The following is a 26,572-nucleotide window of genomic DNA, read 5'->3' on the forward strand; positions in this document are numbered from 1 at the left end:
CAGTGTCTGGTGGAAAGCAGARTAAACCAGGTTTTCCTCTGTGACTTTAGCTCCATTCAGTTTCTTTTTTATCCTGAAAAACTCCCCAGTCCTTAATTAACAGTTACAAGCATATCCATAAACCCTGTGCTTGAAAATATGGAGAGTGGTACACGGTAATGTGTTATGTTTTTATTGCAAATCCAATACAACACTTTGTATTCAGGACAAAAAGTWAATTGCTTTGCCACATTTTTGTAGTATTACTTTACTTTAAACGTATTTAGGCTTGCCATAACAAAGAGGTTGAATACTTATTGACTTCTTAGGGCTAGGTCCCTTTTTCTAAATTTCTTCCTGAATGACATGCCCAAAGTAAACTGCCTGTTGCTCAGGCCCTGAAGCCAGGATATGCATATAATTGGTACCATTGGAAAGAAAACACTTTGAKGTTTGTGGAAATGTTTAAATAATGTAGGKGAATATAACACAATAGATATGGTAGGAGAAAATCCAAAGAAAAACCAACCAGAGTTTTTTTTGAGAGAGACCATGCTCTTACAATGGAAYGTATAAGGGCATACTGAAACTTAGCTCCCTGAATGCCATTCCTATGGCTTCCACAGGGTGTCAGCAGTCTATGTTCAAAGTTTCAGGCTTGTAACTTCAAAACGAAGGAGAAATATCAGTTTTAGTACAGGGACACAGTCTTGGAAATTCGTGTTTGCGCACGCAATGAAGACAGAACGCACCTGCTAAAATCCTATTGAACATACTTCATTCTGTAAGAAATATTATAGTTTGATTACATTTTAGGGTATCTGAGGAGTAAATAGAAATGTATTTTGACTTGTTGAAACAAAGATTAGGGGTAGCTTTTCGGAATCCTTTCTCTGCATGTTGAACGAGTGGATTATTCAAATCGATGGCGCCAACTAAAATGACTTTTTGGGATATAAAGAAGGATTTTATCTAACAAAACGACACTACATGTTATAGCTGGGACCCTTTGGATGACAAAAATATTTTGACGTGGGGCGCTGTCCTCAAACAATCGCATGGCATGCTTTCGCTGTAATAGCTACTGTAAATTGGACAGTGCAGTTAGATGAACAAGAATATAAGCTTTCAACCGATATAAGACACTTGTATGTACCTAAAAGATTAATATTAATTATTTTTATGATTATTTATTTGAATTGTGCCTAGGCTTAAGAATTATTGACTCAAGACATTTCCGCATTTCACTTAGGGGGCTCCCGAGTGGCGCAGCGGTCACTACAGACACCCTAGTTCGAATCCAGGCTGTATCACAACTGGCCGTGATTGGGAGTCCCATAGGGTGGTGCACAATTGGACCAGCGTCGTCCATGTTAGGCTGGTGTAGGCCATCATTGTAAATAAGAATTTGTTCTTAACTGACTTGCCTAGTTAAATAAAGGTTACATTTAAAAAAAAATATTCATTCAAAATATTCATTTGTAAAAATGTTGATAAACATAATTCCACTTTGACATTATGGGGTATTGTGTGTAGGCCAGTGACGGAAAATCTCAATTTAATCAATTTTAAGTTCAGGCTGTAACACAACAAAATATGTAAAAGGTCAAGGGGTGTGAATACTTTCTGAAGGGGCTGTTGCTTCTATTTCTCGTGTTTTCGTTCTACTTATATTGATTACTGCACTGTTGGGAAACAGCAAGAAAAGCTCTATATCTATCATTGTACTAGTGCATGTGACAAAAAAAACTTGAAACTTGAAAACTTGTAATTGCTTATAAACGCTAATACATTTTTATAAATTTGTAAAAGTTATGAAATACATATTTATTGATCTTTTTTCAATGTTTTAATKATGTTTAATATTGACAGCTTTTATAAAGTTGAACCCAAATTAGAAAATAATATTTTATCTTTTAGTATTTTTTGTTGATTGGGAAAAATAATAAACTGTACAGAAAAAGTGTGTGTTTATTTTTCCCTGTAATAAATATGTTTATGTTAATTAACTTCATAGAAATAATMAATAATATTACTTTCAGGTTAGGCATTTTTGGTAACATTTGCCATATTATATTGTTTTAACAGACTCTTTTTAAACTATTTTCTGAAAGTAATTATTTAATATACCCATATTGCTTGGAATGCATCCCCACCCCATCACTGCACATAGTGCTCGCAATCACAACATGCCCATATCTGCACAAAAACATGAGTGTCTGCGCACACACGCACGCACACACACGAACACATAATGTACAAACCAAAGTGATTTTTCACAAACGGGAAATGATGTCAGGTCTTGTCTCCAAGGAGATGGAGGCAGTTGCTAAGATACTGTGACACTAGGATCTCTCCTCTTGCTCTCTCTCTCTCCCTCCCTCACACAGCACACAGTGTTGTCACCATGAATAGCACTAAATTATCTCAGTATCTCTCTCGTTCTCTATTACAGATGACATTGAACAGTGTTCTGTCTTTTCAGCCACAGTTCTATAAATAGAACAGATCTAAAAGTCTAAAGTGCCAAAATGTCATTTCATTAGCAAGCTCACATCAGATGCTTATCAAGCAGACTGTTATTTTGTTTAGTAGAATCTCAAATGGCTATATCTGAAAAGACAGGGCATGGACAGCTATCCAACATCCTTGATCCAAAGTGTCATGGAAATTATGATTATGTAGCAGCACCTTCCTGTGTGTCTCCACAGTCCTAGCTGCACCTTTCCAGAGCTATCAGCATGCTACATGTGTCTCGCAATGGCATGTCACTGCCAAATCTCCATCCCCCTCTCCCTCTATCTTTCTCTCTCTCTACCATGTGGATCCTAACACACCATTAAGAGTTCATGTGTTTGGCTGTATTGGAGATGGCGCCCATACACACCCCTCTCTCAATAGCAGGATTAGTCTCCTCAACTGTATTTCTGTCAGAGAGCCTCTCTGTACTGATGACACAAGCAATACAGCGATGAGTGTTTGTTCATTCGACGCGCACACACACTCTCACACACGTGCAAATGCGCAAACACACATACACACACACACACACTGCCACACATGCAATGACACAGTGAGGATAGAGTGTAGCGAGAGGGGGGCAAGAGGGAAGGCAGGGAGTGGGATGGGGTGGGCTTTGGTGGTGTGTGTGGAATCATTTTAAATGGCGCTACGGTTGTAAGGGGATAAAGATGTCCTGGAGGAAGAGGAGAGCGAGAAGGGAGAGGACTAAGATTTCAAAAGAAGCACGGGGGAATGCAAGGGAGCTTGGGGGAATGCAAGGGAGCACGGGAAGAGGGAGAAAGAATGAAAAGGAGGAATATCCTCTGCACCACTGTGTGACTGGAAATTTAATAGAGAGAGAGGTAGAGGGGGAGAGAGAGAGAGAGATGGGGGGGAGGGAGAGAGGAAGAGAGAGGCAAAAGGCACAGAGACCGCATTGCTGTGCGGCTCTTAGCGAAAGCTATCAATTGTGAACTATGCTCACTACGGCATTCAGGGAGAGGAAGGGGAGGAGTCAAAGTGAGAGAGAGGGGTGAACGAATGAGGGAGAGGGTMAKCGAATAAGGGAGAGGGTGAACGAATGAGGGAGAGGGTGAARGAATGAGGGTGAACGAGAGAGAGAGAGGTACATATCTGAGGGGTTCTTCAGGTGAATACTCACCTCCACAGCCTGTACTGTGGAGATAGATGGGGGATGGAGGTGAGGAGAAGTGCGTGTGTGGTTGTATAAGCTACGGCTTTTGAACTTAAAATGGGTTAATGTGGGTGCAGCTTGAACGTTGATTGAGAGCAAATTCCATATGCAGTTTATTGCCGAGAAAAGCTATAGTCTTGTGTTTTATAATTCAACACACATCTTAATGGTATGCGTGGAAACAGTGACAGGATCCAGTGCATTGTACAACAGGTTGCTAAAGTTGAGTGATGTGAAGGGCCATAACAACAGTCAAGGAGCATAGTATACACCAGGTGGAGCAGTGTCACTATTTATTCTAAACTCCATTACTTTTAGATTAGGAGCCAATGCATGAGAAAGAAAGGACAAAAAACAGACTAATGGGACCACATGCCACACATGGCATCCCGATACACATAATTGCTGTCCAAGGCTGCTATGTCCCCACAAAACCATTGGCTGTCATATCTTTTCAGATGGTCCATGTTTTTTTATTGGTCCGTTGCCCCTCTATCATAATAAGCCGTATGCCATGATGCCACAACCTTAGATAAAGTACCAAACTTTAAAACCCTAGTTGAAAAGACAATGTTTTGTATGTCTAGGAAACGTTCATAGTGCATTAAACCAATGTTGATTGGTCTGATATGTAAGGTTTCAGCACCAATAGTACAACTGAAAATGTCCAGGGGGTAGTGAAATAGCATTCTATGCCTAAAGGCCCAGTGGCAATATGCTCACTAACTGTGAGATGCGACTGTGAACCAGCGATATCCTGATCTGAAGACCACCACACTGCAGAGAAATCCGGTGCAACTTTTCCTGAAATGTACCGAATGACTCGATGAATAGAGTGCACATCAAACACTTTACACTCTGGCCGTAGATGTATCTAGGTTCCCTCAAATCCACTGGACCTGAGTATAGCCCACTCACCCGGCAACATACAGTAAGGGCCGCACAACGATTGCAGACCATAATGACATTAGTGCATCACCGCCATTTGTCTGGGAATACATAACAAATATATATAAATATAATATATATATATATTTATATTAACCTTCATTTAACTAAGCAAGTCAGTTAAGAACAAATTGTAATTTACAATGACGAGTTTCTTGATCATGGCCCTTCCTTAATCAATGGTTGGTTGGTCTTCTGTGGTCCATGTTGAGGTCTACGCTGACTTCGTGGCATTCAGCTGCAGACCTACGGAATGTGCGTAAACTGTCGCTTATGCTGGAGTGCGAAAATACTATGCCAAACGGGCGCCGTCTCGTTTGCTGCCTGCGCGCGTCTCCAAGGATGAGAAGATGCTCGGATGCATCCATTACGGATTTCGTTCTTATTTGAACTGAATAGCGATTTAACTATGTTAATGTGTACGTTTCTTCACCCTGTACGTGTAGTTTGTGGGTTCTGCTTATGTTGAACGTGCTATCCGGTGTATGAAGTCCCTTCGTTGCGTTGGTGCTGCGGAAGACAAGAGAGCCGAGCTAACATCCGTGGAAGAGAGCTAATCAATTTAGAGAAGAGAAAAAGAGGGATAGTTAAGGGGTTGGGGAACTGACGAGAAGAGAGGGAACGAAAGGAGAGAGAACGTCGACCTCACACCCCAGAAATTGAAACAGAAAGGTATGAGTCTATTGGARGTAGGTGAAATGGCCGTCGTAGTCAACCTATTTGTTATTTTGGTATGATTKTGCGTATATCAGGTGGAGACATTACCGTTTTATTTGCTAAAATTGCTTAGTATAAATTAATATCGGGGGGAAACCATTGGGTTACAATTTAAAAATGTTGGAAATCAAAGCTAATGTGTTGTAAGACATTCTTAAGATCATTTCAAATCGAAAAYGTGCTGGAATCATACATCAGCTTATTTTGTAACATACCTGCCTAATGTTAAATAACATAATTTTTTGTTGCATTTGTTTAGTTTAGTCAAAGAGAYTCGATGCAAGCCATTTTGTAATGCAGAATTAGGCCTATTCTAATTTCAATTGCGTTCCATAGGTGCGCCGTAGCGCGAGGCCAGCTGCATTATTAGAATTATATGATAATTTATAGTCACAAGGGTGTATTGTGCTTTGGTCATACACTGAGGATAGATTACAACTATTTTTCATTTGAATGATATGGGAATGATCTAATTCGACTTTTTATTCCAATGATTTAGACTCTCCATTTTATGCTGTAAAATGACCAAATGAAGATTTTAAAAATCCCCTGCAAATGAAGTATAAGCCACCATTTTAACCTTAACATKATTTCCCCTATAAAACACTGATTTCAACTATTGTTTATATAGCCTCATCCTAACCGGATTCCCACCTTCAACAACTCCGAATCCATTTAGTGTTGTCATAGTTACAGTAGATGATGTTAGCCTGCTGCACCTGTGTGGCTTTGTGTTAATCTKAGACCAGCTGTAAATATTAGGCCTAATTGAGCCTGGTATACAGGATCTCTCTTAATGCTCAGGTAGCCTTCAGTTTAAGAATATTCAAAGCCACAAATGCTAACACTTAAAGACTGCTTGTGTAATGCTTTATAACTTGGTATACGCATATAGGCTATTAACCTTTATAATGTCTCATAATAAGCTGTATAACAGGCTATATTAGSTCTATCTCTCTGTTATGTATCAACATTTCAACTGACTCAAAATGGCTGTTATTTAGTCATGATTAATATAAGGCTATTATAATAGTCTACATTATACAATGCATTATAACTGTATAATAATGCACATAATAGTTGCAGGCTTTTGAAGTAAATTATAACCAAAGGCTATTTAAGTAAAGTGTCACCCCACAATAATCACCTCAACATGTGACCAGATCCAAAGAATAAAGCATTGGTAGAATACAGTGATGACACAATAATCATGTGTTTGTATAACATTTGGTCAGCAGGTTGCAGATCATTTGTTTCTTCACGATTGAATGCTTTCTTCTCCCACGACTGATTGTGTGTAGTAGTACATGGGTGCCACCATGTAGATAATGTTTTTTAACAGAATCAGCGGAATGAATACACCCCTGATCACGCGTAAACACAGTTCACTTTCATTGCAGTCACGTTGTATTCCTTCTCGCATCTATGCYAACTCCTCCTCACCCCCATGTGGAGTTCAATYCACAACACATCAGCTGCATGTGACCCGGTGAAAAACCCTTCCAAGCCAAACCGCTACATACAGCCTACATCGTTGTCACCATATTAACTAAAGTAACGTCATAGTCAGCATAGATAGAACTAACGCATTAGTAAACCCGCTACAATCAAGCAGTAATGTTACAGTGTACAGTCAGTAAGCAGTTACACTGGCGGGCCCCGGTSCCAATAAATTAGTAATACCAAAAGTATACCTTAACTTGGAAGAGTTCCATGTGTTGTGTTGGAAAGTCATAGCTAGCTAGCTAACATACCATCCCTCTGTTTGAGTAGGTTGTTTCAGTAGGCTAAACTAGATAGCTGCATTTGCTAGCTAAGTAAGTGAAACTGAAAGTGGAAATGACACTCTTTCTCCTTAATTTTGGAAGAAATTAATTTGTTKAAAACTGTTCAACTACTGTCTTTCTCTCTCTTTGAGTCAACTACTCACCACATGTTATGCACTGCAATGCTAGCTATCATTTGATTGGGTGGACAACATGTCKGTTCATACTGCAAGAGCTCTGAAAGGTTGGAGGACATCCTCCGGAAGTTGTCATAATTACTGTGTAAGTCTATGGAAGGGGTTGAGAACCATGAGCCTCCTAGTTTGTGTATTGAAGTCAATGTACCCAGAGGTGTAGCCAGCTGTCTTCCGGCTACACCATGGTGCTACCCTACAGAGTGCTGTTGAGGCTACTGTAGACCTTCTTTGCAAAATCGTGTGTTTTAATCAATTATTTGGTGACATGATTGTATTTAGTATAGTTTTATCTAAAAAGGATAACTTTTWAAATGCTTAAAATGTGTATTTTTATGAAATTCACTGAGGAGGATGGTCATCCCCTTCCTCCTCTGAGGAGCCTCCACTGATATGTAACCAATTGACCCTAATAAGAGAATATGCACTATAGAATTGCACCATTGTACCATCGACAGTGCACAGAGTGTATGAAAGTGTCCTCAAAAAAAGGGATACATCTATGGACAACAATGTGTGTTCTGTTAGATGTTTTGATGGCCTTGGAATGAGTCTTAGGGCTCGATTCAGTCCATATCGCTGAAGATAGTGCAGTAAACATTTAAGGCAGTGTTCCCCCTTTGTCACAGAGACTGCATTCACGGTAAACACTGCATATATCGGCTCAATCGGAAAATACCTTTACATTTAAATCGCTCTATACCATGGCTCTTCCGCAATACMGATTGAATCGAGCCCTTAGTGAAGAGCAATCTTTTTCCCTATCAAGCCATGGGTCTGGCTAATTAACTTGTTTTACAATGGTGTGTCTCTCTGTCGTCTTGTAAAGCCCAACATACAGTTCTTATATAATGAAAATGGAAATTTCCTGAACAACATCGGCACGATAAAAATGGGACATTTTCACAATTATGGACAAGCCCATTGTCTCAGAGGCATCATCCTGTAGTGTAGGCCCCACATAGATCGTGAACGGACACCACACACATTGAATATATTCCCCTTCTCCAATACTACTGTCTGTTGCAAAGACCTGGAGGCTATGTTATGCACATTGACACAATAATAATTTGTCTCAATGTTGCAATTATAGTGGAGGATCATGGATTGAAACTGCACTTTGGTGTGTGTGTGTGTGTGTGTGTGTGCTGGTTCCAGTGGCGATTTTCGCATGTAAATCTTGGTAGGGGGAAAAAACATGTGGGATGCATGCCACCTAAGCCACTACACAACACTAAACAATACATTAACAATACATGAATTACACTATACCACTGCTACACCTGGCTATCAGCGGAGCCTTGTCTGGCAGCGAAACAGTTCATTCAGCCTCATTTACTGCCTTTAAAAAAAACATAGCTGATATTTCTGACTTGCTTAAACAAATGTGGTTTCTACTGACAATTGAGATGTACAAACTATGGCATAAGGGGACAACAAGCAGATAAGAGGCAATCCGGAATTTCAATTAAGACATTAATGAGCGAGCTAAGACGGACGTAGTCAATATAACTATTTGATCAGAACTTTTGAAATGTACGGTGAAAGAATTCAGAACATGGGCTGTTCTTACAGTGTTCTCCATGTACACCAAGTCAGAACTGTAGGATAAATAAAGCAGGCATGTAAGCAGACAATGAAAGCTCTTGCAATATTTGATGATTACATTTCTCAAAAACAGGTTATAGGCTACATGTGCACCACCAAGTCAGAACAGTAGGCGAAATTAAGAGGCTGAAAATAGACCAAATTATTAGGGTGAGGCACATGGGCTACTTACAGCTTACTACACAACATACACTTAGTATTCACTTTCTTAGCTACAGTATACATATCTCCCTGGCATATTACATAATTTATGAAGCAGCATACAATACTTTTTTGGACTCACCTTGTTGTGCTGTGCTCACTTGAACAGGAAGGATGTGCGGCGGTCCTTCGTGGGTAAATTTTGTCATAAAACTTTTGTCATCAAAGTCTGGCATTCTCTGGATTTATGGTGCTTTCAAGACAACTGGGAACTTGGGGAAAAAAAGGTTGAATCATGATAACGTCAGTGCTCTTCAGGTCGTAGCTCTAGAAAGAGTCCCAAGTTCCCGACTTACAATTCTGAGTTCAATGAAAGTTCAAAACGTATTTTCCCAGTCGTAGCTCATTTTTCTCAACTTCCCAATTGTCTTGAACTCACTAAAGTCCGATTTTGCACTTCTGACTTAAACAGTTGTTTTGAGTGCAGCACAAATCATGCTTAATTGACAGCATGGTCAATGTTGAATGTTTATTATTTTCAACTAGGAAAAGAGACCCTTAATCTTAGACTTGGGACCACACAGCCACTCCACTGAATAGCGGGCTAATGATTGCAGTTAGCCACTGATTCCTTCRAAACCACTCATTGTTGAATTTGCGATTTCCAACTTGTTGAGTAATGTTTATGTCCAATMGCCAATGAGCACCGATACGTTGTATCTATAATTTCTCTTCATTGTTTCTCTTCATATGACAAGGATTAAAAAGGATTTGCCAGTAGATTGTTTACTTGATTCATGATGATGACRGCTAGCTAAGATTTTGAAAGTATGATGTTGACATGATCAGTCCAATCAAAGCTACTGTAGATATAACGTGATTTGACGTCATTTTATCTGTGGCCAATGACCTTGAGCCTTCTTGGATGGGCAATTCTAATGTAACTCTATGGCAGCACTCAAGGGGCTAGAATTTTCAAGGTCTACCCTTAACCTTGGCGGTGACGTAGTGTCCCTATGAGTGACGGAACACTGAGCCAATCCCGAAGCAACGCTCCGTATTTTCTGCTGGCTTGCCCCACCACCATAGAAAGCACTGAGCTAGGCTGAAACACCTGTATTTCGGAGCTGCGTTAACCAAGAAAACAACAAAAGAGACCATGTTTGTATGCAGCTTTATTAACTCATTGATATACAGTACCAGTCAGACGTTTGGACACACCTACTCATTCAAGAGTTTTTCTTTATTTTTACTATTTTCTACATTGTAGTATAATAGTGAAGACGTCATAACTATGAAATAACACAAATGGAATTATGTAGTAACCAAAAAAGTGTTATACAAATCAAAATAGATTTTAGATTTTAGATTCTTCATAGCAGCCACCCTTTGCAGCCACCCTTTGCCTTGATGACAGCTTTGCACACTCTTGGCATTCTCTCAACCAGCTTCACCTGGAATGCTTTTCCAACAGTCTTGAAGGAATTCCATCATATGCTGAGCACTTGWTGGCTGCTTTTCCTTCACTCTGCAGTCCAAATCATCCAAACCATCTCAATTGGGTTGAGGTTGAGTGATTYTGGAGGCCAGGTCATCTGATGCATCATTRCATAACTCTCCTTCTTGGTCAAATAGCCCTTACACAGCCTGGAGGTGTGGTAGGTCATTGTATTGTTGAAAAACAAATGATAGTCCAACTAAGTGCAAACCAGATGGGATGGCGTATCGCTGCAGAATGCTGTGTGCCTTGAATTGTAAAGAAATCACAGACCGTTTCACCAGCAAAGCACCCCCAACATCATCACACCTCCTCCTCTATGCTTCAAGGTGGGAACCACACATGCGGAGATCATCCGTTCACCTACTCTGCGTCTCACTAGGACACTGCAGTTGGAACAAAAAATCTCACATTTGGACTCAACAGACTAAAGGACAGATTTCCCCAGTCTAATGTCCATTTCTCGTGTTTCTTGGCCCAAGCAAGTCTCTTCTTATTATTGGTGTCCTTTAGAAGTGGCTTCTTTGCAGCAATTCGACCATGAAGGCCTGATTCATGCAGTCTCCTCTGAACAGTTGATGTTGAGATGTGTCTGTTACTTGAACTCTGTAACGCATTTTTTGGCCTGCAATTTCTGAGGCTGGTAACTCTAATGAATTTATCGTCTGCAGCAGAGGTAACTCTGGGTCTTCCTTTCCTGTGGCGATCCTCATGAGAGCCAGTTTCATTGTAGGCCCTGTCTCTTATACACATCTAGATGTGTATAAGAGACAGCTCATGAACCTGGTTGAGAGCATGCCAAGAGTTGCAAAGCTGTCATCAAGGCAAAGGGTGGCCACTTTGTTTGCAAACTGATATGTGACATATATTAATGCCAAAATAACATGCAAAACAGGCAAGCCCCCAAAACGTTTTATATTTTTGTTTCTAAAAATGTAGGGCTCAAAAATGTAGGGCTCAAAACAGMWGGGCCTCTYCCCCACCTGCCCTGAATGACAGATCGCCACTGGCTGGTGTGAGGGTGGGTAAAGAACATTTCTGTAGACCTATAATTAGCATATTCTTAATGGCTGCTTTAAGACAATGAATATTTGAAAAAGCGATTGATGTTCACCTAATCTGCTGCCTATACTGTATGCAGATTAGGATTCATGAAGAGTTTGTTTCCCTACACTGTTATTGTGAAAGGCAAGGGTCGGCCTTCGTGTGCAATGTATACGTTTTGAGGGATCATCACTGAACCAGATACTGTGACATGTTGYTGTATGTGCAATTGATGGTTTCTTTCTTTCTCTGTATATATGTTACGTTTGGTCTAAAGATATATTGGACTCACTGAGGTTACTCAATAATTATTACTATTACTGAGCTGTAATCCACCAGCCCAGTATTTCAGATTGGTTTGGGTGAATTCTTTGAACACTTGTAAAGCACTTTCTTAATGACCCCTTTGTCAGAGAATGAAACATACTATGACTACTGAGCAAGTGTGTTGGCTGTTGACATGCAGTCACTCGACCATGTAATAGCCTACGGAACCCTAAAAGCTTGTGSCTTAGGTGTTAATTGAGCAAAAAGCGAGACACTGATTGGTTGAAAACGACTGAAGTACATCTGCTAGCAAACTGCTAACTGCACACAGTGCTAGAGTGGAATAGGATAGTGCACGGGGCAGTAAAACACAAGATGGTGTGTGAGCCGGTTGCCGTAGCAACCATGTTTCTCGGACCACATGCARTCATGGCACTGCATAGGAGAGATGATGTTTTGGGTTAACTATAAACCTGGGTTAAAATCTGACTATTCACCAGAGAAGTATGATATGAATGGATATATCAATAAGTTGAGCTAAAGTAGCTTTTGTTTGAACAGCAGGGCCTTGACCTACATACAGTATTTTATTGAAGGTCTCCATCTTTGTCGGTCTTAAAGGGACAGTARAGGGTAGTTTGTGTGGAGGAGGATGGAAGGGGGTTCCCATGTTTGTATACATGCTAAAATGACCATGTTAGCAATTTTACTATCCAAATTCCGGCGCACAATTGGCCCAGCGTCGTCCGGGTTAGGTTTTGGCCYGGGAAGGCCGTCATTATAAATAAGAATTTGTTCTTAACTGACTTTCCTACGTTAAAAAATAAAGGTTAAATACAAATTGTGGAAGCACTGTATTCTACGTGGCAGAAATGACCAGGTAGAAATCATATAGTTAAATGGTACACATCAATAACCTATAAATTACTTGTTTGTGTCTACATAAGACAAATGCAGTGTGTGTACATCCTGAGTAGCCTGATGGTATCACACTAGAGGTGCAGGGCTGAGTTGCTTAACAGAATAGCCTGTTCACTGTGTAATGGGCTATTGAAATGATATACACTCCCATCCATGTGTATTTGTATAGTGAGGGTAAATGTTTAATTTGGCTCTATACTCCAGCATTTTAGATTTGAGATAGAACGTTTCATATTAGCCGACGGTACAGAATGTCACCTTTATATTTTCATACATATCTGTTTTGCTGTTTCGAAATTAAAACGATTTATGTATCTAGTCCCCCCATTTGAAGAAGTTATAAGTATTTGGACGTTCACTTATAGTGTATTAAAGTAGTCGACTGTTTAGTATTTGGTCCCATATTCCTTGCACGCAATGACTACATGAAGCTTGTGACTCTACAAACTTGTTGGATGCATTTGCYGTTTATCTCTGTTTTGAATTATGTTTTGCCTAATAGGAACTGAATGGTAAATAATGTCTTGTGCCATTTTGGAGTCACTTTTATTGTAAGTAAGAAAATAAGATGTTTCTGAACACTTCCACATTCATGTYGATGCTGCTATTATTATGSAGAATCATGAAGGAGGCACAAAGATCATACCCCCCCCAAAAAAGGTTAACCTCCCTGTTATTGGTAATGCTGAGAGATAKGCATATTATGTTGTAGCCTCTGAGCAGCATCTCACTCATCATTATTCACGATTCATTCATGATTTTTCTTAATCGTGGCATTATCAGGATCAATCTAGAAGTGTTCAGAAACATCTCAMCTACTCACTTACAAAATAACATGACTCCAGTCATCATTCACCGTTCAGTTACTATCGGGCCAAACGCAACCAAATCAAATTTCAAATGCTTCAAATGTTTTTAAGAGTCACAAGCTTGATGTAGTTACATTGTGTGCAAGGAATATGGGACCAAATACTAGACTAGTTACATGAAGTGCTTTCCTTTCTAAATGGTAAAACGGATAATATGCATGAAAATACCCTCAAATAAAGGGTGACATTCCTTACTGTTTCATCATATTAAACATTTGATCTCAAATCCAAAATGCTGGAGTATAGAGCAAAATAAAAAATTCCTAAATACATATGAGGGGAGTGTAGAAGCAGTACTAGGGGTCCCTCAAGTTTAATTCAGGTTCTTGCACCCCAGTCCAACCCTATAGGCCTATTGGAGGATCAGGAGAGGTGCAGGTGCAGACCAGTCAAGAGAGGTGCAGATTTTTTTTTGCAAATCATGTCCAATCAGTTGAATTTATCTCATAGCAAAGGGTCTGAATACTTATTTAAATAAGGTATTACAGTTTTATATTCGTAATACATTTGCAAAAATTTCTAAAAACCTGTTTTCATTATGGGGTAGTGTGTGTAGATTGCTGAGGAAATGTTTTCATTTAATCCATTTTAGAATTAGCCTGTAASGTAACACAATGTGGAATAAGTCAAGGGGTCTGAAAACTTTCCGAAGGAACAGTATATTATGTCCCCCCCACTTCTAAAACCAAAGTTGCGCCCCTGCCCCTCAGTATCACAAAGCATACTCCCCAGTTCTTAGTAATCAGTACAACCGATTGTGATTCAATGAATATCTGTCTTTCAGAACAATAGGGCTAGGTCACCATTCATTGGATGTGGGGAAACTTTTAGCTGTTTCCSTCATGTAGCAGTAGTTGTGTAACATTGATTTTAAAATGGGTTATACTTCATTAAATATCATTTCAAACTGACAGTYCAGCACTTGCTTGTTATTGTCTTTTAAAGTGATGTTGGTATGTGATCACGTCTATTTATCCCTGCAAATACCTTTTCTCCACATACATGCTCATAAATACCAAAGGTGTTTGTTTTACTCTCATCATTGAGTAATGAATCATACGCTACATTTATTTCATGACCAATATTTATTTTGCTCTAGGCCTGTGGTGCTTTGAGTTGTGACACACCTTAGCTTTCAAGTGAGCTTTTTAGAATTTTGTGATCCACCTTTTGAACAAGTATCAAGCCTTGAACAACATTTTTACCTCGACCTATGAATGAAATAGTAGGTGACTCACTAGTAGGCTCTAGAGCAGGGGTGGGCAAACTTTTTGACTCGCGGGCCACAATGGGTTCTAAAATTTGACAGAGGGGCCGGGCCAGGAGCATTTGGAGGGAGTGTTTGGGCCGGATATACTAAAGCATTAAATGTAGTGTGTGCAAACCTCATAGCACAGTAAGAACACTACAACCCAATTTATTAACTGTCTTTCAAATGTGAAAAATAGCCCTTATCAGTTAATAAATTTGTCTCAAGGAATATGCAAGATATGGCATTTACATACTATTTCGCAGATACCGGGATGAGGAAATGTAAATAGATTAAAATAACATACGCACTGTGATTTATCAAGATTGCGTCTGTTTTTAATAAGTTTCAATCGAAGGTGCAAAGTTAAAGAAATCAACATTTATTGAAAAATGGAATCACTTTCAACATTCAAAACATATTATTACACAACGAAATACTCAAGCTCAATAATATCTACTTGTGTTAAACTCCGCAAAATCATGGATGGATTGTCCTGACCGCGCGCTCTACAAACTCGCCACGGACTCGCCAAAATTAAAGTGAAATAAAGAGAAATACGCGCCACTCCAACAACGGTCAATGTGTTTTGAGTGCGCCATCTATTGGGGAAACGTGGGCATTGCAGGGAAAGGGGAAAAAAAGGAGGTTTTTACTATAATTTGGACAAGTTCGGCGGGCCGGATTAAAAAGCCTAACGGGCCGTATGTGGCCCGCGGGCCGTAGTTTGCCCATGTCTGCTCTAGAGCCTAATTTGTGAGAACCAATGCTCTAGTGTAAACCTGAAAGTTTAACATGCTTTCCATGCATTTCATCTATTGACCATCAATCTTGCAATTGCATTCCACATGATTAAATATTTCACAGTGCTTCTACAGTTACAGAGCTAATGTGTCAGTACTCATGTCTTGTTCAGTTGTCTGATCCCCCTTTCTTTCTTTCTTTCTTTCTTCTTTCTCTCTCTCTCTCCCTCCTACAGTGAGGAGCATCTACCCTCCATAGAGACACCCCTTTCAAGAGCCTATTCACCAAACATCTCCTTTTTTATTGTAATAATTGTCATGGGACAATTATTAATTCTCAAAAAAAATATGCTGAAAAATAGACGGCATTCTATATTTAAACTGACATGAACAAAGTCAAGTGAGGAAATATAAATGATAAATCAAGAGACCATTTAATATCTAACAGTTCTTCATGATTTTTAAAACGACTTGAAAGAGAAGAATAGAATGTATTGGTGAAATGAACATCAAGAGAACCACTTAATTGTCTTGTATCGGAGGTGATTTATCAACATATTAGAACTAAGGGTGGGTCATGACCAATTTGCCATGCATGTTGTCATGGTGACCAGCCCCTCCACCCCCTCCCCCCTCCTCTGGTTGGTCCAGCTTTTGCTGTGGCTTCACCACCATGGACCTCAGCTGACAGAGGCCGTGCCCCCATGTCCCAACCCTTGTAGCTGCTCCAATCAGGCAAGCCGCGTCATCTGTACAAGGAAGAGTTTAGAGGACGTACCGGACAGTATATCTGTGAACACAAGATACCTCAACTTACAAGAGAACACGATTCAGGTAAATATGCCTTTCTCTCATTACATTTACCCACAATTCATACATGTACTCATATGAACAGAGTATGCTTTACGGCAGAGAGGTTTCATATGGCTACAATGTACCAGCATGTTTTTATATCTCTCAACAGGTGATAAAGTCAGACACATTCAAGCACCTGCGGCATTTGGAAATACTACAGCTCTCCAAGAATCACATCCGACAGATTGAGGTGGGAGCGTTCAATGGCCTGCCAAACCTCAACACCCTTGAGCTCTTTGACAATCGCCTCACACTGGTACCATCGCAGGCCTTTGAGTACCTCAGCAAGCTGCGGGAGCTCTGGCTACGGAACAACCCCATCGAGACACTGCCAGCGTACGCCTTTCACCGCGTTCCCTCCCTGCGCCGGCTCGACCTGGGCGAACTCAGAAAGCTGGACTACATCTCCGAGGCCGCCTTTGAGGGCCTGGTCAACTTGCGCTTCCTGAACCTGGGCATGTGCGGCCTGAAGGACATCCCCAACCTCACGCCTTTGGTCAGACTGGAGGAGCTGGAGCTGTCAGGAAACCAGCTGGGGATCGTCAGGCCGGGCTCCTTCCAGGGCCTGGTGTCACTGCGCAAGCTGTGGCTCATGCACTCGCAAGTGAAGGTCATCGAGCGCAATGCCTTCGACGACCTGAAGAACCTGGAGGAGCTCAACCTGTCCCACAACTCCCTGCATTCACTGCCCCACGACCTCTTCACCCCGCTGCACCAGTTGGAGCGGGTGCACCTCAACCACAACCCCTGGGTGTGCAACTGCGATGTCCTGTGGCTCAGTTGGTGGCTCAAGGAGACAGTGCCCAGTAACACCACATGCTGTGCCCGTTGCCATGCGCCCCCAGTCCTGAAGGGCCGCTACATCGGTGAGCTGGACCAGAGCCACTTCACATGCTACGCTCCCGTCATCGTAGAACCACCCACCGACCTCAATGTCACAGAGGGTATGGCCGCGGAGCTGAAGTGTCGCACTGGCACCTCCATGACGTCTGTCAACTGGCTCACCCCAAATGGCACCCTCATGACCCATGGATCGTACCGTGTCAGGATCTCAGTCCTTCATGACGGAACCCTGAATTTCACCAACGTTACTGTGCAGGACACGGGCCAATACACCTGCATGGTGACCAACTCCGCCGGCAACACCACGGCGACTGCAGTGCTCAACGTGTCCTCCTCCGACTCCAGCAACCCCTACAGCTTCTTCACCACCGTCACTGTTGAAACCGTGGAAACAAACAATGGTGAGGATGCTGGGAGGCAGTACATAAACGAAACCTATGTACCACCAGATTACCTGGGTCCCACTTTTTCAGGAGGGGTACTGGGTAAAGGCAGGGCTGGATTCACCATATCTCCATCTCGCTCTTCTCTCAACTCTTTCTCCCCGCGTGCCACCAGAAACACTGAAAATACAGTCACAGTGTCGATAATGGATGTCACAAACATTACTGGCCTGGACGACGTGATGAAGACCACCAAGATCATCATTGGCTGCTTTGTGGCCATCACCTTCATGGCAGCTGTGATGCTTGTGGTCTTCTACAAGCTGAGGAAGCAGCACCAGCTGCATAAGCACCATGGCCCCACCCGCGCCATTGAGATCATCAACGTGGAAGATGAGATTGGTGCCGGGGCCGGGAGCGGCATCTCAGGGGGATCGACCATGCAATCTGTGTGCGGAGGAGACGGAACATTGAGGATGCATCACCCGGAAATAGTCAACCTTCCCAACATTGGGCGATCAGAGCATCTTAACCATTACTACAAGGCCAATCATTTCAACAACAATGTGATGGGTCTGAGCATTGGGACAGGGGCAGGAGTCGGTACTCTAAGCAACAAGAACAATCTGTCTACACTTAACCAGCAAGGCCAGGATATCCCAATCTCCTGTACACAGGTTCCAATCTCCTCCGCCACTTTCCAGACCATGTCTGGAAATGGCACCAACACCAACCCTCTTTCTGTTTCCCCACCTCTGCCAATGTCCCTCCCCATGCCCCCCATGGGATTACATGGATCGATCAAGGGTTTCATGGGCCAGAACCAGAACCCACAAATGGAACCTCTTCTCTTCAAGGGAAACTCAAAGGAAAACGTTCAAGAGACTCAAATTTGAGAACAACGAGTGAGGAGAGAGAGAGAGTGCAAGGGAACGACAGAGAGGGGATTGATGGCTGGTTTACGCACTGAATGATTAGACACTACAGTGCGTTGACATTACACCAAGAGAGATGATAGACTGACACCGCAATACACAATCGCATAGGCTGGTCAGCTAAAGTGTACTGAGCCAAGGATTACCACAATGGGCCACTTGTGTTTGTAGTAACGGTCACGGCAATGGAGTTAAATATCGAACATCGCTACAATGTAAATCTGTGCCAAAGCAAATGTTTCTTGCCGTTTCTATGAGTTGTATTCACATAGAAGAAAGTACTGTGGCTCAATTCCCTAAGTCTTTGTTGGCCAATCAGTCAAGACATGCACAGCACTTACCACATTGAAGTTTGCGTTATGAGACATAACAGGAACAAATACTAGACATTTCTCTTTTACAGAAAACACTTGTGAAAGACACTCTGGTATAAACTCACTAGTCTCCCTTGAGGCCGTAGGTAGGCATAAATGGAAGGACAAATGGTACAGTACAGTACAAATTACTGTGAAAAGTCACAAATTCTATCAGTATATTTTCATTTGAATATGTAACATTGCAGATTCCAATGCAGAGATATTTTGGAGGATGTTTGAGCTGTAATAGTTTGTTTTGTGAATGATCAGGGGTGGTGATTGTGAAGGTTGATGATACAATACATATGTTTTGAGTTTGGCTTCTCATCCAAAACATAAGGGCTCAATTGCAACACTCATTGTGATTCTATGAATTTGGCTTCCATGAACATTGGAAAATCGTAGGAGAGGTCCCCCAGTGTTCTGTTTGACAAGCTTTTGTCTGTGATAACTGGACAATTCTGTTCTTGTTTGTTTTGAGAGTATATTCCATATAMTCCAGCAGGCTACTTGGTTATTCAAATGAGAGCTTCAGGTGGTGCCAGCATGTGCCATCAGCAAATGCAGGTGAAATAACTAAACAGTGAGCTAATATCTTGCAAAGAATTGTATGGGCAATGGAAATGTTGACAAAGTGTACAACAACAGATCAGTGGCAAGATATTTGCTATAAGTGGGGAATTTGATATGAACTCCTTTCTCATGGTGACCATTTTGATGCCACGTAATGCCGTCAAAYGGGTGATTAAATGCCTGTCTTTGCCATGGCATTCAGTCGGTGGGTTCAACCACCGTATTTGGTTTAGTGTAACAGAAATGTATGATAATCGTATTTGGTTGTGTGACAGTTGTACAAGCCACCTGTTTTACAGTGTACCTTTCATGTGTTAATACCATTTAAAGCTTTGCGCATTTAAACTGTCTTCAATTATTTTTGCTTAGTTTGATATAATGTGTACAAATTGTCTAGCCATGTATCATTCACATAAATAAATAAATCATATATCGAGGTCATGGAGGTCAATGGAAACCAATTGAAAACAAACAATAGTTATGAAGAGTGATACAGTAGGCTACATTTTTAAATATAGGTTGAACCTATATGGCATACGATTCACCCATTAGTCATCTTGGTAATCATAGTATGATGTCTGTTCTTAAATATCTCATGACAGGCTTTTAGTCATTCTAATGAGAGAGTTACATTGGCATGAAAAGGACGCTTAAAGTGACACAGAATCCAGTTTGTCTCCTGAAAAAAGCTTCCGCTTCACTCCCTAACCCCAAGAAAAAAATGGGAAAATGGTTGTTGCAATTGAGAGCAAACTGAACACGCKGACCATATTCAAGTGAAAGACCGATTGTTGCAGCTGAGATTAGATGTATGTGTAACTGTAATACTACACACAGTAAGTAGTATTTGTGTATATGGAGGTGATCTTGCACCAACATGCTGCTCTGTGTAATTTGTTAACCACTCAACATTTGCTTTCGCTGCACCCCTCTCTCCTCGCAGTGCTGCATACATTTTCAGAGCCGTTGCCTTGAGTGAGTGGGAATGGTTGGTTCTTCTGATCTTCTGGTTACTCCCGTAATGAGTGTAACATTAGAAACAAAGGTACATGTTTTGGGGAAATAATGATAACATTAATAATAATATGATCAATTCTGATAGAATATATGATTATATCTGTTGTYTTAGACATGTACACAGGGCTTTCAGTTAGTTTGATCAGGATTAATATATGAAAAACAACATGCAAAACTATAGTCAACAACAGGTCCGTTTATAGGTTGCCCAACCAAGGAACTATGAGGGAGTTTTTCCTTTACGTTTGACACCCAGTTTCCGTAATTATGGTACTTCTCCTGAAAAAGAGTGAAGTCGAATAATGATATAGTATTTTACTAATGTGGTCCGGCAGACAGTTTTTGTGAGCAGGGTTCAACTGTTTCCCTACTGAGACGCTACCAGAATATAAATGAAGACTAAAAACTCCAACATATGGCTGCACTGTTGATGTGCTACATTTGGTAACTGCACTGTCAGATTTCAAAGAGCATATTAAATACCTCAGAGTAAACCACAGAACAAGATCCTGGAATTATAATATTTGGCCCAATGTTTGATGATCAACATTGCTATTGTAGACATGTTACTTTCATACCATTGGAGAAACTATGTCTATTGTTAAGCTGTATTATTATTTATACATGTTGTATTATTGTTGTTATTATTATCATTATGATCATTATTATTTTAAGGACCCTGTTACACCCTGAAATGAATGGTGTAGTAAATGTCTACCCAGCTGGAATATGATGGAAGAAATGTACAACAGTCACTACTAAACCATGCCCGAGTAACAACACCAGTAAAGAACACATGAACTTTTGACAACTATGTCATCTTTACTCTACTTTACAAAAGAAGATGATGATGGCCTCTTGCAACAGATGGAATACTGAGTGTGTCATTTGTCAACCCTCCCCCCTCCACAGTAATGGAATACTGGTGTTGTAAACCACAAACTGACCTTTTGGTACGAGGTTCCATTTGCTAAACAGAACGAGAAGCTGAACTATGTTGTTGTTTGGAAAGCTTTTTAATGAAGTGAAAGACATGAAGTTAAGCTATAGCAAACATATAGATTTCTTGAAATGCAAAAATAATAAAAGCATCATTTTTGTGTTCATTTGTTTAAAAGAATTCCGCAAGTTTTGGTTGTATCTAAAGTGTAATATTATCGATATGGTCATTATCAATGTACTGTCATCTGATGTCACTTATGAATCATAAACCCAGGGATACAAAATGGTGTAGTAGGAGGTTTGAAACATTGTACTGCTTTTCTATTCAACTTTGGCCACATCAATACATATGGTATTTACACTTCTATGATTGTCTTACAATGACTGAGAGGTACTATACGTTGCTGTCTATGCCAATTTGGCTTAACTTTCTGCCAGCTGTAAAGACTATTTCTCATTAAGAACTGTTCAACACACACAGTTCCAATTTAGTTTTGTTGTTTTGCKATCTCGAGCACCACATACTACAAAACACTTTAACAGTTAAGCCGGGTAAAATTCTGATGACATGATAATACATTAAGTTACGGCGTGGATTTTATAACACAAAAATGAAATGAATTCTGAACAATATCACTTATTCCGTGTGTTTTGTCATTTTTTGTTTTTCTACCTCTTATGAAGAGAAGGGAGTTAGTACTTCTTTGACCACTAGCACAGTGTCCATGTTGGGRCAGAGTCACATCCATGTAAGTTGTCAGAGTCAGCAGAGTTGTGTTGTGTCAGAGTCAATTAATTTAAAAACATTTGTTGGACATGACTGMWAAAACACCAGCAAATCAGCTCCAAGTGATTTTAATTTAGGAAATCTGTTTCAAAGTATTTCCACACATAATATAGAGAAATATGTGATCATATACAAATGTAAGCAAGGTTTGAAATGAGTATGTTTTAGTCAAATGTTATATCTGTTTGGGCTTCTTGCGGTCAATTTGCAGTTGACCAATTATTTATAATTATYTTCCGGCRCCCTGACCATCCGCTCAAGAAAAAAATCGCCCCATGGCTGAATGATCCCTGCTTTATACCATTTGGACTATTAGTGTGCGGCCTAATGCACAGATGGGCAACTGGTGGTCACCCTTATGTAGGCCCACGGATCAATTAAAAAATATATGTTAGTCTGTGTCTCCATTTACTGTTGAGAGTTAGAATAGTATAATATAATTTTGCAATTTRGCGATTTGGTTGTGCAGTCACTGATGGTCACTCAATTAGCCATGTCAGAAAAAAAAGATGTATTGGTAAGTTAGCCTAGCGGCCAGCTTGTAGTAATAATGGTTGATTTACCCCATTGATTTTGTTAGTCACTCTCAATCAGATATCATATTAAGATAAGCTAACATTTCCCTCCACCCTATTACAAAATGTGTAGAATTGCATGAAATGTGTTATAGAATTACTAAATCTTCTCTCCGCCCCATGGCTAAATGTGTAGATTTGTAGCAAACGTACATTAAAACTGCAACATTTTCTCTCTGCCCTATGGCAAAATGTGAAGAATTGCAGCAGTCGTACATTAAAACAGGGGGGACCTGCGTGCCACTGCAGCCCCTCATGATTAGTTCAGATGTTATAAAACTACTTACACCACTGTGAGTAAGTACTCTTTGTTTTTGTGATGTTACTAGCATGTTGACGTGTACAGTAAGTAACACGGTAATAATACTTGAGGTGGCCTGACATACTGTCTTCATAATATTTACATAGGAACGGCAATCTTTAGAACACAGCACGTGGTTCATTGTGTGGTCTCAGTATGGTCAGAATGGAGTAACTGTCTGTGTTTTGCACCCAATTGGCCACAGAGTCATGGTTGAGAACAGTTACCTGCATCTGGTTCGTCATACAAAGTTAAATCTAACTTCCCATAACCGCTGGTATAAACCTACTGTACTGTAATCCTGGTATGTTCCACTTATTTGTCCCAGTTTCATAATGTTTATTGCAAATTGATTCCAACCAATATAAAGAAATGTTGATAGCCAAATAATGAATACATTGATGATCCATTTTACATTTTGATCATTTGATGATTTGTGACGCTTATGCACCATGTTTAACAAAGACTACTGTACATTTGGGACACTATTCGATTCTCTGGGGCATGTTTGTATGTGGTTGTCATCCTGCATCCCCTGGAGAACCCTATTGGTCCCTGGAGACTTCCTTTACATTCCTGTTGGAACAAGCATCAAAATGCAGTACAGACAGGGGATCTGAAGAGATAGATTGGTAGTTAGTGATGAGCTGCCAGTAAGGATGGTGTTTATTAATAAGTTGAGGCAGATAACCTCGAGCTAAGACGAGTCTTGAAAGCAATTGCACCCAAAACACCTTGAGGTGAAAATTCAAGTAGGGTAATTCATAACACACAGCATGATCTATAWTTCTTAGCGTAAAGGAAAGAAATTTGAGTTAGTGAAAGAAAAAACGCATACATAACATCTCTCATGCCGTATATCTGCTTCTTAGTCGACAGAGCAGGCAGATTTTAAGTGACACAAATCGTAATATTCTTAAGAGGCCGTGAAGAGAGCAGCGAAATGTGCCGTATGCGGCGGAGGAGAACACATCTAACACGCATCCCGACGGAAAGGTTAAAGTGAAATMCTGGAATGCAAATGTGATTAGAGGAACGTGTGATCTTAACACAGACATGTGTGGCAGCACAAGGTGGCCTTGAGAAAACGCCGTTCTCATCGCTCACAGCAAGGCACAACCATATGTACCGGAGGCTAATTTTCTCATCTTCCAATTGTGACGTGACTAATTGAAATGAAAGGGGGACAAATTGTTTTTGTGGATGGGTGCAACGATCCCCATCGCTGTCCCCTTTATCTGGACCCAAAACATGGATCTATCCTCTTCCTGAGCCTGCTCTCTTGCCCTCTTTCTCTTCTTCCATGCTATTGTTCCCTTCAAATTCAATAGCCTCACAGCACTGATTCTCAAGGGATTTCCTTCCCACTACCATGGCCCACAAAAAGACTGTACATATACTGCAGCATCTGTTGGGAGACTGACATTAGATTAACTCTACTATGGTGCTATGGAGACGAGGTGTCCCAGTGTGTAAGCAGATACAGTAGTGCCTCTGCTCGGGAACCATGGAAATGTTGTTTTTTTGCTGTAGGGAGGTAGCACATGTCTACAGTACATGCATACAAGAGCAGTTTATGGTAGCTATATTCAAGTGTGGATGTAATATCAACGGCTAGATCCTGGCTGTGAATTATGTGGCCTGTTAGGGAATTGAGTGACATGATCTGTGTGTGAGAGTTAGTGTGCGTATTAGGATTATATTGTATTAAATACAATTCTTTTGAGATAGTGATTTTTATACACTCACCGGACAGTTTACTAGGTACACTCATCTAGTACCGGGTCGGACCCCACTTTGCCTCCAGAACAGCCTGAATTCTTCTTCGCACCATTCTACAAGGTGCCAGAAACATTCAACTCTGAGATGAGGACCGAATGCAGTCTCTGTCTCTAACACAATGTATGGTATGTGGAAATGTACATACATTATATAATCTAACAGATGTAAATAATCAATTTACAGCAAAATGCGATTTTGATCTCGATTATTATTCTCTAGAAATATTGTAGTGTATTCAGTGTATTCTAGCTCAAGGTGCTATGGAAGCTGTTATCCTGTTTCTCTTTTAGTCAAACTCTTAAGCCATATCCTCACTTCCACTTCCCTAACACTCCTCCCTAAGGACAGTTTCCTCACCTCATCTGATGTCTCACTCAGGAGACAGCACTCAACCTAGCAAGCTATGTCACCTCGAATAACTGCATATTTGACTTTATACTCGCAAAAAAAAGGAGGAAAATGCCTATTGTTTTCATTTTGATGGATGTTTTGTATCGTTTAATGCAGAAATGGGGTAGTGGGTTCGAGATGAGGGAGTAGGTTGATACAATTTATCTGGAGCCTGTGCCAACTCTTTTTATGATGATTCAGTCTGTTCATGTACCAACCTGAAACATATTTTGTGGAATAAAATATGGACAKTTATTGTTAAGAAATGCATGTGTTTGAATTCAAATGGAAACCTTTGCCTGTTTTGTTACCAGGGGGAATTGTATGCATATTCCAATAACACTGAGATTTAGGAGGAGATATAAGTTGAAGTCCGAAGTTTACATACAGTTAGGGCGGAGTAATTAAAACTCGTTTTTCAACCACTCCGACAATTTCTTGTTAACAAACTAAAGTTGTGGCAAGTCAGTTAGGACATCTACTTTGTGCATGACACAAGTCATTTTTCCAACAATTGTTTACAGACAGATTATTTCACTTATAATTCACTCTATCACAATTCCAGTGGGTCAGAAGTTTACATACACTAAGTTGACTGTGCCTTTAAAAGGCTTGGAAAATTCCATAAAATGATGTCATGGCTTTCGAAGCTTCTGATTGAAGCTAATTGACATAATTTGAGTCAATTGGAGGTGTACCTGTGGATGAATTTCAAGGCCTACCTTCAAACTCAGTGCCTCTTTGCTTGACATCATGGGACAATCTAAAGAAATCAGCCAAGACCTCAGAAAAATAATTGTAGACCTCCACAAGGCTGGTTCATCCTTGGGAGCAATTTCCAAACGCCTGAAGGTACCACGTTCATCTGTACAAACAATAGTACCCAAGTATAAACACCATGAGACCACGCAGCCGTCATACCGCTCAGGAAGGAGATGTGTTCTGTATCCTAGAGATGAACATACTTTGGTGCGAAAAGTTCAAATCAATCTTAGAACAACAGCAAAGGACCTTGTGAAGATGCTGGAGGAAACAGGTACAAAAGTGTCTACATCCACAGTAAAATGAGTTTCTTATATCGACATAACCCGAAAGGCCGCTCAGCAAGGAAGAAGCCACTGCTCCAAAACCGCCATAAAAAAGCCAGACCATGGTTGCAACTGCACATGGGGACAAAGATCGTACTTTTTGG

General features: G+C 40.6%; 1 protein-coding gene across 1 annotated transcript; it reads left to right on the forward strand.

The window, feature by feature from the left end:
* Positions 1–5,035: 5,035 nt before the first annotated feature.
* Positions 5,036–19,260, forward strand: LOC111976996 (leucine-rich repeat-containing protein 4B-like). The gene is made up of 3 exons (XM_024006227.2): positions 5,036–5,296; positions 15,878–16,475; positions 16,606–19,260. The coding sequence occupies exons 2-3, from the start codon at positions 16,233–16,235 to the stop codon at positions 18,616–18,618; spliced, it is 2,256 nt and encodes a 751-aa protein (XP_023861995.1). The 5' UTR covers positions 5,036–5,296; positions 15,878–16,232; the 3' UTR covers positions 18,619–19,260.
* Positions 19,261–26,572: the final 7,312 nt, after the last annotated feature.

The sequence above is a fragment of the Salvelinus sp. IW2-2015 genome, linkage group LG17 (assembly GCF_002910315.2).
Source record: "Salvelinus sp. IW2-2015 linkage group LG17, ASM291031v2, whole genome shotgun sequence".
In the NCBI taxonomy this organism is placed as follows: domain Eukaryota; kingdom Metazoa; phylum Chordata; class Actinopteri; order Salmoniformes; family Salmonidae; genus Salvelinus; species Salvelinus sp. IW2-2015.